The sequence below is a fragment of the Oncorhynchus mykiss genome, chromosome 4 (genome assembly GCF_057628025.1).
Source record: "Oncorhynchus mykiss isolate SJ-2025 chromosome 4, ASM5762802v1, whole genome shotgun sequence".
Taxonomy (NCBI): domain Eukaryota; kingdom Metazoa; phylum Chordata; class Actinopteri; order Salmoniformes; family Salmonidae; genus Oncorhynchus; species Oncorhynchus mykiss.
This window is the reverse complement of record NC_143025.1, coordinates 6,610,183-6,627,597: the sequence shown is the minus strand read 5'-3', so window position 1 is coordinate 6,627,597 and position 17,415 is coordinate 6,610,183. Positions and strand designations below refer to the sequence as shown.

General features: G+C 46.8%; 1 protein-coding gene across 2 annotated transcripts in view; it reads left to right on the top strand.

The window, feature by feature from the left end:
* The window catches only part of hps5 (HPS5 biogenesis of lysosomal organelles complex 2 subunit 2), a 52,369-nt gene extending 36,258 nt beyond the window's left edge, over nt 1-16,111 (top strand). The window contains exons 15-21 of one of the 2 annotated variants that reach the window (XM_090230994.1): nt 1,982-2,559; nt 2,673-2,793; nt 5,126-5,275; nt 5,523-5,756; nt 11,939-12,045; nt 12,201-12,687; nt 15,327-16,111. In XM_090230994.1, the coding sequence (XP_090087120.1) occupies nt 1,982-2,559; nt 2,673-2,793; nt 5,126-5,275; nt 5,523-5,756; nt 11,939-12,045; nt 12,201-12,687; nt 15,327-15,387 (1,738 nt within the window). In that variant the 3' untranslated portion in view covers nt 15,388-16,111. Of the gene's footprint in view, nt 1-1,981; nt 2,560-2,672; nt 2,794-5,125; nt 5,276-5,522; nt 5,757-11,632; nt 11,679-11,938; nt 12,046-12,200; nt 12,688-15,326 lie in introns of those variants that run through there. The other variant, XM_090230995.1, reaches the window with a different exon arrangement.
* Nucleotides 16,112-17,415: the final 1,304 nt, after the last annotated feature.

Below are 17,415 nucleotides of genomic sequence, written 5' to 3'. Positions count from 1 at the left end.
ACATGGTAACACTATACCCCTCTAGGACATGGTAACACTAGATACATACCCCTCTAGGACATGGTAACACTAGATACATACCCCTCTAGGACATGGTAACCCTAGATACATACCCCTCTAGGACATGGTAACCCTAGATACATACCCCTCTAGGACATGGTAACCCTAGATACATACCCCTCTAGGACATGGTAACACTAGATACATACCCCTCTAGGACATGGTAACACTAGATACATACCCCTCTAGGACATGGTAACCCTAGATACATACCCCTCTAGGACATGGTAACACTAGATGCATACCCCTCTAGGACATGGTAACACTAGATACATACCCCTCTAGGACATGGTAACTCTAGATACATACCCCTCTAGGACATGGTAACACTATACCCCTCTAGGACATGGTAACACTAGATACATACCCCTCTAGGACATGGTAACCCTAGATACATACCCCTCTAGGACATGGTAACACTATACCCCTCTAGGACATGGTAACACTATACCCCTCTAGGACATGGTAACACTAGATACATACCCCTCTAGGACATGGTAACACTAGATGCATACCCCTCTAGGACATGGTAACTCTAGATACATACCCCTCTAGGACATGGTAACCCTAGATACATACCCCTCTAGGACATGGTAACCCTAGATACATACCCCTCTAGGACATGGTAACCCTAGATACATACCCCTCTAGGACATGGTAACACTAGATACATACCCCTCTAGGACATGGTAACCCTAGATACATACCCCTCTAGGACATGGTAACACTAGATACATACCCCTCTAGGACATGGTAACACTGGATACATACCCCTCTAGGACATGGTAACCCTATACCCCTCTAGGACATGGTAACACTAGATACATACCCCTCTAGGACATGGTAACACTAGATACATACCCCTCTAGGACATGGTAACACTAGATACATACCCGTCTAGGACATGGTAACCCTAGATACATACCCCTCTAGGACATGGTAACACTAGATACATACCCCTCTAGGACATGGTAACCCTAGATACATACCCCTCTAGGACATGGTAACACTATACCCCTCTAGGACATGGTAACCCTAGATACATACCCCTCTAGGACATGGTAACACTAGATACATACCCCTCTAGGACATGGTAACACTAGATACATACCCCTCTAGGACATGGTAACCCTAGATACATACCCCTCTAGGACATGGTAACACTATACCCCTCTAGGACATGGTAACCCTAGATACATACCCCTCTAGGACATGGTAACCCTAGATACATACCCCTCTAGGACATGGTAACACTAGATACATACCCCTCTAGGACATGGTAACCCTAGATACATACCCCTCTAGGACATGGTAACACTAGATACATACCCCTCTAGGACATGGTAACCCTAGATACATACCCCTCTAGGACATGGTAACACTAGATACATACCCCTCTAGGACATGGTAACACTATACCCCTCTAGGACATGGTAACCCTAGATACATACCCCTCTAGGACATGGTAACACTAGATACATACCCCTCTAGGACATGGTAACACTAGATACATACCCCTCTAGGACATGGTAACCCTAGATACATACCCCTCTAGGACATGGTAACACTATACCCCTCTAGGACATGGTAACCCTAGATACATACCCCTCTAGGACATGGTAACCCTAGATACATACCCCTCTAGGACGGCAGGTGGCCTAGTGGTTAGAGCGTTGGACCAGTAACCGAAATGTTGCAAGATCGAATCCCCGAGCTGACAAGGTAAAAAATCTGTCGTTCTGCCCCTGAACAAGACAGTTAACCCACTGTTCCCCAGTAGGCTGTCATTGTAAAGGAGAATTTGTTCTTAAAACTGACTTGTCTGACTTGCCAAATCAAAGATGTATAGCTAGTCTGATTTATAATACCCTTTTAAGTGAACATAGGGTTTTTAATGTTCCGTGTATTGTACCCATCTTAGCTCTCAGATCCAGGATCCCTTGGTTCTGTTGGACCCAGCCTGTCTCAAAGAAACTCTACAGGAGTGGATCCCTGTGTTGGAGAGGGTTCTAGGTCCTGAGCTGGATCTAGGTCTGGGAAAGCAGAGTCCAGCTGGTGAGGAGGAGGAGACGGAAGATGCTGCAGACAACCGTCCAGAGAACGTTCAGTCTGAGATCCCCTCGAGCTCTCCTGAGGGCCAGGAGGAAGGGAAGAGAGGAGAGGATTCCCCACAACAAAATGGAGGACAAGAGGACCAGAGGGAGGCTCAGGACCATCACAGACCTGACGAGGCCTCCACTGAAGAGAACCTGAGGGTGTGGTCCCCCAAACCTCTCCCCCCAGACCTCCAGGCTCACCTTACCCAGCTGGCCACTCTGTACCTGGAGCTGGGTTATTTTGGGGACCCCGTTGTCCAGAAAGAGAGGGGTGTAGTAGGGGTCAATGCATTCTTGAGACGGTTCTTCTTCCTTCTGGACCAGGAGCGGGTGAGGAGGATGTGTCTACTCGGCTACGGGGACCAGCCTGAGGTCCACATCTCCTTCATGGAGGCCATGCTAGGTGTGTACCATGGACAGGTTCTATGAAACACACACACACACACACACACACACACACACACACACACACACACACACACGTTCACTATTAAAAGGGCGTTTCTCCACTGCCAGAGCTAACCCAGTCCAGTAAGGTGGTAGAGGTGATCCAGAAAGGAGACCTGCTCAAATCTCTACGCTGTCTCAGAGAACTACAACCCTGGAGCGCTCCGATGCTCCTCGCTCACCTGCACAGGTAGATAAGCCCCTCTCCTCCCTCGTCCCCCTCTCCTCTCTCCCTCACCTCTCCTCCTCCCCGTCTCCCCTCTCTTTCTCCTCCCTCTCTCCCTTCTTTCCCTCTACTCTCTCAACTCCTCTCTCCCCTCAACTCTCTTAACAGTCAACCACTAGCTTTATTAGTCAACCACAGCTTCACCTCACTTTTGACAGTCAACCACAGCTTCGCCTAGATTAAGCAGTCAACCACAGCTTCGCCTAGCTTTGACAGTCAACCACAGCATCGCCTAGCTTTGACAGTCAACCACAGCTTCGCCTAGCTTTGACAGTCAACCACAGCTTCGCCTAGCTTTGACAGTCAACCACAGCTTCGCCTAGCTTTGACAGTCAACCACAGCTTCGCCTAGCTTTGACAGTCAACCACAGCTTCGCCTAGCTTTGACAGTCAACCACAGCTTCGCCTAGCTTTGACAGTCAACCACAGCTTCGCCTAGCTTTGACAGTCAACCACATCTTCGCCTAGCTTCGACAGTCAACCACAGCTTCGCCTAGCTTCGACAGTCAACCACAGCTTCGCCTAGCTTCGACAGTCAACCACAGCTTCGCCTAGCTTCGACAGTCAACCACAGCTTCGCCTAGCTTCGACAGTCAACCACAGCTTCGCCTAGCTTCGACAGTCAACCACAGCTTCGCCTAGCTTTGACAGTCAACCACAGCTTCGCCTAGCTTCGACAGTCAACCACAGCTTCGCCTAGCTTCGACAGTCAACCACAGCTTCGCCTAGCTTCGACAGTCAACCACAGCTTCGCCTAGCTTCGACAGTCAACCACAGCTTCGCCTAGCTTCGACAGTCAACCACAGCTTCGCCTAGCTTCGACAGTCAACCACAGCTTCGCCTAGCTTCGACAGTCAACCACAGCTTCGCCTAGCTTCGACAGTCAACCACAGCTTCGCCTAGCTTCGACAGTCAACCACAGCTTCGCCTAGCTTCGACAGTCAACCACAGCTTCGCCTAGCTTCGACAGTCAACCACAGCTTCGCCTAGCTTCGACAGTCAACCACAGCTTCGCCTAGCTTCGACAGTCAACCACAGCTTCGCCTAGCTTCGACAGTCAACCACAGCTTCGCCTAGCTTCGACAGTCAACCACAGCTTCGCCTAGCTTCGACAGTCAACCACAGCTTCGCCTAGCTTCGACAGTCAACCACAGCTTCGCCTAGCTTCGACAGTCAACCACAGCTTCGCCTAGCTTCGACAGTCAACCACAGCTTCGCCTAGCTTCGACAGTCAACCACAGCTTCGCCTAGCTTCGACAGTCAACCACAGCTTCGCCTAGCTTCGACAGTCAACCACAGCTTCGCCTAGCTTCGACAGTCAACCACAGCTTCGCCTAGCTTCGACAGTCAACCACAGCTTCGCCTAGCTTCGACAGTCAACCACAGCTTCGCCTAGCTTCGACAGTCAACCACAGCTTCGCCTAGCTTCGACAGTCAACCACAGCTTCGCCTAGCTTCGACAGTCAACCACAGCTTCGCCTAGCTTTGACAGTCAACCACAGCTTCGCCTAGCTTCGACAGTCAACCACAGCTTCGCCTAGCTTCGACAGTCAACCACAGCTTCGCCTAGCTTCGACAGTCAACCACAGCTTCGCCTAGCTTTGACAGTCAACCACAGCTTCGCCTAGCTTTGACAGTCAACCACAGCTTCGCCTAGCTTCGACAGGTGTGGTTCCCGTGGGGGTTGCCATGGAAGCCAAGAAGGTGTGTGTGTGTGTTCAAACACACATGCATGTGGGGGTCTAGGAGAGGAAGTGTGTCCATCTGATGAATAGGCTTATGCCTGAACTAAATTTTGTACACTAATTGTAGTCTCACCCATTCCTTTCTAACGACCGGTCATTTTTGACCGGGAACACCACAGGTGTACAAAAGTTTAATAAAACACCCAACATTTTATATGAAATTCATCACAATGTATTTTGTGTGTTCAGATGCCCTGTGTGGACAAAGTCATGGAACCTTATGACAATCAGATTAAATGAACTACATTTTTCAGAGAGAAAACTTGTTAATTTGGGGCAGCGGGGTAGACTAGTGGTTAGAGCGTTGGACTTTGAATCCCCGAGCTGACAAGGTAAAAAATGTGTCGTTCTGCCCGTGAACAAGGCAGTTAACCCACTGTTCCTAGTTAAATAAAGGTAAAATGTAAAAAATCTATTAAAAAAAAATCGGTCCAATTGGACCGGAACACAGCAGTGAGGGTTAAGCCTACTGAGCATCATAATCTCTGTCTCACTCGTCTGAAGTTCATGATAACGTTCTCAAAAATCACCTTCCTCTCCTCTTTGTGTAGGTTGTATGAGAAACATGGAGAGTTAGCCGTTCGCTCCTTCACCCAGTTCTATCCCACAATCCTCCCCTCTGACGTCACAGCCATGGCCAAACATAGCCACTTCCTGGCTTACCTAGACAACCTTGTCCAATCACGGGCCGAGGAACAAAGGTAGGTTTACACTAAACTATGAAGTACAATGTTTTTATAGATCTTTCTCTCCATTTTAAAGAGTTAATGTATCACAGCCCATCAATATGAATACATCCAGGTCGCGTTCATTAGGGTACACAACGGGAAACATTTTATAACGTTTTGTAACAGAAACTACTCAAATACAGGTTATCCCTCTGTGCTTCAGTACATTCTTCTATTTGGTACCTAATGAACACCATTCTGTTCTGTTTCTCTCCCTTAGACTGTCGTTCCTTGGGTCCCTCCTCCAACCAGAGGCTCTGCGACAGGATTGGCTGGGGCTGGCCCTTACCCACGATGCACCTCAAAAGAGCGACACACTGACCACAGACGGACAACCGAGATGGCACTCCCATTTCTTCAGCTGGGGTTATGGTCGTCTCCTATCCCTCCTGATACGCCTTCCAGCTGACCTGGCCTCCAAACAGAAGATGGCTGAGACATGCAGGATCAACGGGTAAAGACTACACACACACACAGTACCAGTCGAAAGTTTGGACACACCTACTCATTCTACATTGTATAATAATAGTGAATACATTAAAACTATGAAAAATTACATATGGAATCATGTAGTAACCCAAAAAGTGTTTTAATTTTTTTTAAAATAAATGTTATATTTGAGATTCTTTAAAGTAGCCACCCTTTGCCTTGTTGACAGCTTTGCACGCTCTTGGCATTCTCTCAACTAGCTTCAACAGCTCAAATAAGCAAAGAGAAATGACAGTCCATCATTACTTTAAGATATGAAAGTCAGTCAATCTGGAGAATTTCAAGAACTTTGAAAGTTTCTTCAAGTGCAGTCGCAAAAACCATCAAGCTCTATGATGAAACTGGCTCTCATCAGGACCACCACAGGAAAGGAAGACCCAGAGTTACCTCTGCTATGATGAAACTGGCTCTCATCAGGACCACCACAGGAAAGGAAGACCCAGAGTTACCTCTGCTATGATGAAACTGGTACTCATCAGGACCACCACAGGAAAGGAAGACCCAGAGTTACCTCTGCTATGATGAAACTGGCTCTCATCAGGACCGCCACAGGAAAGGAAGACACAGAGTTACCTCTGCTATGATGAAACTGGCTCTCATGAGGACCTCCACAGGAAAGGAAGACACAGAGTTACCTCTGCTATGATGAAACTGGTACTCATGAGGACTGCTACAGGAAAGGAAGACCCAGAGTTACCTCTGCTATGATGAAACTGTCTCTCATGAGGACCACCACAGGAAAGGAAGACCCAGAGTTACCTCTGCTATGATGAAACTGGTACTCATGAGGACCGCCACAGGAAAGGAAGACCCAGAGTTACCTCTGCTATGATGAAACTGTCTCTCATGAGGACCGCCACATGAAAGGAAGACCCAGAGTTACCTCTGCTATGATGAAACTGGCTCTCATGAGGACCGCCACCGGAAAGGAAGACCCAGAGTTACCTCTGCTATGATGAAACTGGTACTCATGAGGACCGCCACAGGAAAGGAAGACCCAGAGTTACCTCTGCTATGATGAAACTGGTACTCATGAGGACCGCCACAGGAAAGGAAGACCCAGAGTTACCTCTGCTATGATGAAACTGGTACTCATGAGGACCGCCACAGGAAAGGAAGACCCAGAGTTACCTCTGCTATGATGAAACTGGTACTCATGAGGACCGCCACAGGAAAGGAAGACCCAGAGTTACCTCTGCTATGATGAAACTGGTACTCATGAGGACCGCCACAGGAAAGGAAGACCCAGAGTTACCTCTGCTATGATGAAACTGGTACTCATGAGGACCGCCACAGGAAAGGAAGACCCAGAGTTACCTCTGCTATGATGAAACTGGCTCTGATGAGGACCGCCACAGGAAAGGAAGACCCAGAGTTACCTCTGCTATGATGAAACTGGCTCTGATGAGGACCGCCACAGGAAAGGAAGACCCAGAGTTACCTCTGCTATGATGAAACTGGCTCTCATGAGGACCGCCACAGGAAAGGAAGACCCAGAGTTACCTCTGCTATGATGAAACTGGTACTCATGAGGACCGCCACAGGAAAGGAAGACCCAGAGTTACCTCTGCTATGATGAAACTGGCTCTGATGAGGACCGCCACAGGAAAGGAAGACCCAGAGTTACCTCTGCTATGATGAAACTGGCTCTCATGAGGACCGCCACAGGAAAGGAAGACCCAGAGTTACCTCTGCTATGATGAAACTGGCTCTCATGAGGACCGCCACAGGAAAGGAAGACCCAGAGTTACCTCTGCTATGATGAAACTGGCTCTCATGAGGACCGCCACAGGAAAGGAAGACCCAGAGTTACCTCTGCTATGATGAAACTGGCTCTGATGAGGACCGCCACAGGAAAGGAAGACCCAGAGTTACCTCTGCTATGATGAAACTGGCTCTCATGAGGACCGCCACAGGAAAGGAAGACCCAGAGTTACCTCTGCTATGATGAAACTGGCTCTCATGAGGACCGCCACAGGAAAGGAAGACCCAGAGTTACCTCTGCTATGATGAAACTGGTACTCATGAGGACCGCCACAGGAAAGGAAGACCCAGAGTTACCTCTGCTATGATGAAACTGGTACTCATGAGGACCGCCACAGGAAAGGAAGACCCAGAGTTACCTCTGCTATGATGAAACTGGTACTCATGAGGACCGCCACAGGAAAGGAAGACCCAGAGTTACCTCTGCTATGATGAAACTGGTACTCATGAGGACCGCCACAGGAAAGGAAGACCCAGAGTTACCTCTGCTATGATGAAACTGGTACTCATGAGGACCGCCACAGGAAAGGAAGACCCAGAGTTACCTCTGCTATGATGAAACTGGCTCTGATGAGGACCGCCACAGGAAAGGAAGACCCAGAGTTACCTCTGCTATGATGAAACTGGCTCTGATGAGGACCGCCACAGGAAAGGAAGACCCAGAGTTACCTCTGCTATGATGAAACTGGCTCTCATGAGGACCGCCACAGGAAAGGAAGACCCAGAGTTACCTCTGCTATGATGAAACTGGTACTCATGAGGACCGCCACAGGAAAGGAAGACCCAGAGTTACCTCTGCTATGATGAAACTGGCTCTGATGAGGACCGCCACAGGAAAGGAAGACCCAGAGTTACCTCTGCTATGATGAAACTGGCTCTCATGAGGACCGCCACAGGAAAGGAAGACCCAGAGTTACCTCTGCTATGATGAAACTGGCTCTCATGAGGACCGCCACAGGAAAGGAAGACCCAGAGTTACCTCTGCTATGATGAAACTGGCTCTCATGAGGACCGCCACAGGAAAGGAAGACCCAGAGTTACCTCTGCTATGATGAAACTGGCTCTGATGAGGACCGCCACAGGAAAGGAAGACCCAGAGTTACCTCTGCTATGATGAAACTGGCTCTCATGAGGACCGCCACAGGAAAGGAAGACCCAGAGTTACCTCTGCTATGATGAAACTGGCTCTCATGAGGACCGCCACAGGAAAGGAAGACCCAGAGTTACCTCTGCTATGATGAAACTGGCTCTCATGAGGACCGCCACGGGAAAGGAAGACCCAGAGTTACCTCTGCTATGATGAAACTGGCTCTCATGAGGACCGCCACAGGAAAGGAAGACCCAGAGTTACCTCTGCTATGATGAAACTGGCTCTCATGAGGACCGCCACAGGAAAGGAAGACCCAGAGTTACCTCTGCTATGATGAAACTGGCTCTCATGAGGACCGCCACGGGAAAGGAAGACCCAGAGTTACCTCTGCTATGATGAAACTGGCTCTCATGAGAACTGCTACAGGAAAGGAAGACCCAGAGTTACCTCTGCTATGATGAAACTGGCTCTCATGAGGACCGCCACAGGAAAGGAAGACCCAGAGTTACCTCTGCTATGATGAAACTGTCTCTCATGAGGACCGCCACGGGAAAGGAAGACCCAGAGTTACCTCTGCTATGATGAAACTGGCTCTCATGAGAACTGCTACAGGAAAGGAAGACCCAGAGTTACCTCTGCTATGATGAAACTGGATCTCATGAGGACCGCCACAGGAAAGGATGACCCAGAGTTACCTCTGCTATGATGAAACTGGATCTCATGAGGACCGCCACAGGAAAGGATGACCCAGAGTTACCTCTGCTATGATGAAACTGTCTCTCATGAGGACCGCCACGGGAAAGGAAGACCCAGAGTTACCTCTGCTATGATGAAACTGGCTCTCATGAGAACTGCTACAGGAAAGGAAGACCCAGAGTTACCTCTGCTATGATGAAACTGGATCTCATGAGGACCGCCACAGGAAAGGATGACCCAGAGTTACCTCTGCTATGATGAAACTGGATCTCATGAGGACCGCCACAGGAAAGGATGACCCAGAGTTACCTCTGCTATGATGAAACTGGATCTCATGAGGACCGCCACAGGAAGGATGACCCAGAGTTACCTCTGCTATGATGAAACTGGATCTCATGAGGACCGCCACAGGAAAGGATGACCCAGAGTTACCTCTGCTGCAGAGGATAAGTTCATTAGATTTACCCCCCGTAGATTGCAGCCCAAATAAATGCTTCACAGAGTTCAAGTAACAGACACATCTCAACATCAACTGTTCAGAGGAGACTGATTGAATCAGACCTTCATGGATGAATTCCTGCAAAGAAACTACTACTGAAGAACACCAATAATAAGAAGAAACATGAGCAATGGACATTAGACTTGTGGAAATCTGTCCTTTGGTCTGATGAGTCCAAATTTGCGATTTTTGGTTCCAACCGCCGTGTCTTTGTGAGACGCAGAGTAGGTGAACAGATGATCTCTCCACGTGTGGTTCCCACCGTGAAGCATGGAGGAGGAGGTGTGATGATGTGGGGGTGCTTTGCTGGTGACACTCAGTGAATTATTTAGAATTATCGGCTCTTAACCAACCATGCTATTTTGTTTTGTTTTTTCACATTGTTCGTAACTTATTTTGTACATAATGTTGCTGCTACTGTCTCTTATGACCGAAAAGAGCTTCTGGACATCAGAACAGAACATCAGAACAGACCATCAGAACAGGACATCAGAACAGGACATCAGAACAGGACATCAGAACAGGACAGAACATCAGAACAGAACAGGACATCAGAACAGGACATCAGAACAGGACATCAGAACAGAACATCAGAACAGAACAGAACATCAGAACAGGACATCAGAACAGGACATCAGAACAGGGATTACTCACCTCAAAATGGACGATGAGTTCAATGAGTCGGACGCTTCTTCTTTGGGATCCGAACACCTCAAACTTAGATTTGTCTGTCCATAATACTTTTTGTTCCAATCTTCCTCTGTCCAGTGTCTGTGTTCTTTTGCCCATCTTAATCTTTTATTTTTATTGGTCAGTCTGAGATATGGCTTTTTCTTTGCAACTCTGCCTAGAAGGCCAGCATCCTGGAGTCGCCTCTTCACTGTTGACGTTGAGACTGGTATTTTGTGGGTACTATTTAATGAAGCTGCCAGTTGAGGACTTGTGAGGCATCTGTTTCTCAAACTAGACACTCTAATGTACTTGTCCTCTTGCTCAGTTGTGCACCGGGGCCTCCCACTACTCTTTCTATTCTGGTTAGAGACAGTTTGCGCTGTTCTGTGAAGGGAGTAGTACACAGCGTTGTACGAGCTCTTCAGTTTCTTGGCAATTTCTCACATGGAATAGCCTTCATTTCTCAGAACAAGAATAGACTGACGAGTTTCAGAAGAAATTCCTTTGTTTCTGGCCATTTTGAGCTTGTAATTGAACCCACAAATGCTGATGCTCCAGATACTCCACTAGTCTAAAGAAGGCCAATTTTATTGCTTCTTTTGTCAGCTGTGCTAACATAATTGCAAAAGGGTTTTCTAATGATCTATCAGCCTTTTAAAATTATAAACTTGGATTAGCTAACACAACGTGCCGTTGAAACACAGGAGTGATGGTTGCTGATAATCAGCCTCTGCACTCCTATGTAGATATTCCATTTAAAAAATCAACCGTTTCCAGCTACAATAGTCATTTACAACATTAACAATGTCTACACTGTATTACTGATCTATTTTATTTTATTTTAATGGACAAAAAGGTTGCTTTTCCTTCAAAAACGAGGACATTTCTAAGTGACCCCAAACGTGTGTGTGATGTACTTAAATACTGATCATGGGTGAAGAGACATTACTTGATTTCTGCCAGAGGGGGGCGATATCATGTCACCATTAAATGCAGGCTAATGTTTTTCCATGTGTACCTGTGTTAGGACTGTTATAATGACTGTGTTCTCTGTGCAGGTACTGGACTGGCTATGGGTACCTGTGTTAGGACTGTTATAATGACTGTGTTCTCTGGGCAGGTACTGGACTGGCTATGTGTACCTGTGTTAGGACTGTTATAATGACTGTTCTCTGTGCAGGTACTGGACTGGCTATGTGTACCTGTGTTAGGACTGTTATAATGACTGTTCTCTGTGCAGGTAGTGGACTGGGTATGTGTACCTGTGTTAGGACTGTTATAATGACTGTGTTCTCTGTGCAGGTACTGGACTGGCTATGTGTACCTGTGTTAGGACTGTTATAATGACTGTGTTCTCTGTGCAGGTACTGGACTGGCTATGTGTACCTGTGTTAGGACTGTTATAATGACTGTGTTCTCTGTGCAGGTACTGGACTGGCTATGTGTACCTGTGCTGTGAGCTCCAACGTCGTACAGAGGCTTTCTCTACCATCTGTAGACTGGACGACATGAGTCTGCTGGAGGAACCCAGTGGTAATGACTGTCATAGTAATCATCAAATTAAGGGATTAACCTCTGTGTACTACTACTACGGTTTAGTAAATATTTGGTCTACATGATCACAACCCTGAATGCTCTTATTTCTCTCTCTATATATATGTCTAACTCTCTCCTGGTGTGATTCTCAGGCATGGTGCCTCAGACCATGGATGAGTGGAAGATGCTTCTCCAGCTCTCTCAGCAGTGTAGTAACAGCAGACCGTCTGACCATATCCCAACCCCAGATCCCAACCCCTCCTCGGCTCCCACCCCCTCCTCGGCTCCCACCCCCTCCTTGGCTCCTACCCCTTCCCTGGCTCCTACCCCTTCCCTGGCTCCTACCCCTTCCCTGGCTCCTACCCCTTCCCTGGCTCCTACCCCTTCCCTGGCTCCTACCCCTTCCCTGGCCCTAGCCTCCAACGGGACCAGCCCCAGCCTGACCAACGGTGGCTCTGCAGCTGACCATATCCAGACAGAGGTGACTCCAGAGAACCTGGTCTTGCGTCTGGCCCGGGCTGTGGGCCCCGACCGGGCCTTTGAGGCCCTACAGGAGGTGGGGATGCAGTCGGACATGGAGCTGGGGCCACACTCCACCCTGGTCTGTGAGCTTCTCCGTGTGGCTGAGAAGAGACAGAGGTGGGTGATGGATCATACCAGGGACTATGATACCAGATACCAGGGACTATGATACCAGATACCAGGGATGATGATAACAGATACCAGGGACGATGATAACAGATACCAGGGACTATGATACCAGGGACGATGACAACAGATACCAGGGACTATGATACCAGATACCAGGGACGATGATAACAGATACCAGGGACTATGATAACAGATACCAGGGACTATGATACCAGATACCAGGAACGATGATACCAGGGACGATGATACCAGGGACGATGATAACAGATACCAGGGACTATGATACCAGATACCAGGGACTATGATAACAGATACCAGGGACTATGATACCAGGGATGATGATAACAGATACCAGGGACTATGATACCAGGGACGATGAAAACATATACCAGGGACTATGATACCAGGGACTATTATACCAGACACCAGGGACTGTGGTATCAGGGACTAAGATATCAGATACCAGGGACTATGATAACAGATACCAGGGACTATGATACCAGGGACGATGATAACAGATACCAGGGACTATTATACCAGATACCAGGGACTATGGTATCAGGGACTATGATACCAGATACCAGGGACTATGATACCAGATACAAGGGACTATGATACCAGGGGCGATGATAACAACAGATACCAGGGACTATGATACCAGATACCAGGGACTATGGTATCAGGGACTATGATACCAGATACCAGGGACTATGATAACAGATACCAGGGACTATGATACCAGGGACGATGATACCAGATACCAGGGACTATGATACCAGGGACTATTATACCAGGGACTATTATACCATATACCAGGGACTGTGGTATCAGGGACTATGATACCAGATACCAGGGACTATGATAACAGATACCAGGGACTATGATACCAGGGATGATGATAACAGATACCAGGGACTATGATACCAGGGACGATGATAACATATACCAGGGACTATGATACCAGGGACTATTATACCAGATACCAGAGACTGTGGTATCCGGGACTATGATACCAGATACCAGGGACTATGATACCAGATACCAGGGACTATTATACCAGGGACTATGATACAATACAAGATACCAGGGGCGATGATAACAGATACCAGGGACTATCAGGGACTATGATACCAGGGACTATTATACCGTATACTAGGGACAGTGGTATCAGGGACTATGATAACAGATACCAGGGACTATGATACCAGGGACGATGATAACAGATACCAGGGACTATGATACCAGATACCAGGGACTATGATACCAGATACCAGGGACTATGATAACAGATACCAGGGACTATGATACCAGGGATGATGATAACATATACCAGGGACGATGATACCAGGGACGATGATACCAGATACCAGGGACTATGATACCAGGGACGATGATAACAGATACCAGGGACTATGATACCAGGGATGATGATAACATATACCAGGGACTATGATACCAGGGACTATGATACCAGGGACTATGATACCAGGGACTATTATACCAGATACCAGGGACTGTGATACACGATACCAAGGACGAGGATACCAGGGACTATGATCAGCTAGTTAAAAAAAACATGTCATTGATTGATATCATAACAATCATCCCCTAGACAACACCAGGTTATACAAATAGGGCCGTAGACAACACCAGGTTATACAAATAGGGCCGTAGACAACACCAGGTTATACAAATAGGGCCGTAGACAACACCAGGTTATACAAATAGGGCCGTAGACAACACAAGGCTATACAAATAGGGCCGTAAACAACACCAGGTTATACAAATAGGGCCGTAGACAACACAAGGTTATACAAATAGGGCCGTAGACAACACCAGGGCCGTAGACAACACCAGGTTATACAAATAGGGCCGTAGACAACACAAGGTTATACAAATAGGGCCGTAGACAACACCAGGTTATAAAAATAGGGCCGTAGACAACACCAGGTTATACAAATAGGGCCGTAGACAACACCAGGTTATACAAATAGGGCCGTAGACAACACCAGGTTATACAAATAGGGCCGTAGACAACACAAGGTTATACAAATAGGGCCGTAGACAACACAAGGTTATACAAATAGGGCCGTAGACAACACCAGGTTATACAAATAGGGCCGTAGACAACACCAGGTTATACAAATAGGGCCGTAGACAACACAAGGTTATACAAATAGGGCCAGAGACAACACCAGGTTATACAAATAGGGCCAGAGACAACACCAGGTTATACAAATAGGGCCAGAGACAACACCAGGTTATACAAATAGGGCCGTAAACAACACAAGGTTATACAAATAGGGCCGTAGACAACACAAGGTTATACAAATAGGGCCGTAGACAACACAAGGTTATACAAATAGGGCCGTAGACAACACAAGGTTATACAAATAGGGCCGTAGACAACACAAGGTTATACAAATAGGGCCGTAGACAACACAAGGTTATACAAATAGGGCCGTAGACAACACAAGGTTATACAAATAGGGCCGTAGACAACACAAGGTTATACAAATAGGGCCGTAGACAACACAAGGTTATACAAATAGGGCCAGAGACAACACAAGGTTATACAAAAAACACATATGATACTAACGTTTCTCTGTTTTTCCTGTCTACCTCAGGGCTCTGATCCAGACCATGCTGGAGCGCTGTGATCGCTTCCTCTGGTCCCAGCATGCTTAGTGAGACAACACCAACCAACGCGCCTAGCGGGTCCTCAACCAACGCCATTCAGAACAACTATTACGGACAACTGCTATGGGGAGTAATGTTGGGGTCAATTCTATTTCCAATTCAGGCAGTTAAACGGAAATTTCATTTCCAGTTATCCACATTGAAAAAAGCAATTTAATTGACTGAATTGAAATGCAATTGATCCCAGCCCTGATCTGATCCAGAGCCGATCTGATCCGAAACAAGTTAAATTACCCTTAATGTGACCACAATGCTTACTAACTACTTTTTAAAACTGGGCCCTAATCGTTTATGTTGTACTGTTCATGACTACTTTTTAAAACTGGGCCCTAATAATTTATGATGCACCATTCCGGAGTTCCATTCCGCACCAACATTCTAGAATGCGACCTGGTACTGTCTAGAGAGGTGACTGAATTCAAGTTGTTATATTTTATAGTTGCCAAACCCCTGCCTTACCGAAGAAATATGGGATTAATCCTATAAATGATCTGAAAGTATTGTTTTTGAATTGTGAGGTCCTCGGATGCATTTTCCAGCCTGATAATGGTATATCTGACTTCCTCCTTGGGTCAAACTACTGCAACATGGTTATAAAAGCACCTGAATGAATCGTTTTGAAGACATTTGTGAAAATATAATTTTATTGAAATGCTCTAGTCTATTAATATAATATTTAATGTGAATAATAAAATATATGATGGTGATCTGATCCACGGATTGTCATTATTACAAATTAAACTTTATTTAAAGAATGCTTAAAAATGGGAGAAAGGCTTACTCCCTCCAGGATAAATGGATGTTTTCATGTTGCTGTGTGTGGAAGAAGTGAACGACACATGCAGAGCGTCTCTTGTGCAAGCGGGTGAAGTTGTTGTGTTGGTAGTACTGTCATTAGAGATCGTATTAATAACGCTGGAATGAAACGAGTCTTTTGTTTTCTCGTGAAACGGTGCGTGATAAATCCACACCTGGAACATCAAAGAGATACAACGAGGAGGAACGAGGGAGAGAGAGAGAGAGAGAAAGTACAGAAAAGTTGTAGCTGTATCTTGATGTCCTTCTAAAAGAATGTCTCAAACATAAAACATTACATTTTCAATTGGAACAAATTTGATTGACCTCCAAAAAAAAAAATTAGCTTGATTTTCCAGAAACAGTCCTCATATTATCTCTCCTTCTCCTCCTGTCCTTCGCATAATCCTCTCCACTCACTCATCTCCTATCTCCTCCGGTCCTGTCTTGCCCACCTGGTCGTGTCATTGGAAGCCCCTGGCTCGGTGACAATCAGATTCAAAGGTTTCGACATTCGGGCAGAGCCACTGAAGACACTGACACTCAGTGTTTTAGAACAGAGAGACAGATAGACGGGACTTCTTCTTCTTTTTTTTTAAATTGAAGACTGTGGAATAATATGGACGGCGTCACCGTTACATTCCATGCTGTTTATCCTGATCGGCATTACAGCTGACTTTTTTTCTTTTTTTGAAAGAGTCAAATCGGCACCTAGAATTATTGCTTCCTGATTCTTTGCAGTGGAATTCATAGCTATTCCATGTGGATGTATAATAAAACTACTGCGTCGTTCTCTAAGACAAGTGTCCTTCATACCCCATTAATGAACCCAGAGGGGGGGGGGGGGGGGGGGGGGGAGTTGTTTCGCCTCTAATGAACACATGTCTCTGGAGTTGTGCCTTCCTCTAATGAACACATGTCTCTGGAGTTGTGCCTTCCTCTAATGAACACACGTCTCTGGAGTTGTGTCTTCCTCTAATGAACACACGTCTCTGGAGTTGTGTCTTCCTCTAATGAACACACGTCTCTGGAGTTGTGCCTTCCTCTAATGAACACATGTCTCTGGAGTTGTGCCTTCCTCTAATGAACACATGTCTCTGGAGTTGTGCCTTCCTCTAATGAACACATGTCTCTGGAGTTGTGCCTTCCTCTAATGAACACATGTCTCTGGAGTTGTGCCTTCCTCTAATGAACACATGTCTCTGGAGTTGTGCCTTCCTC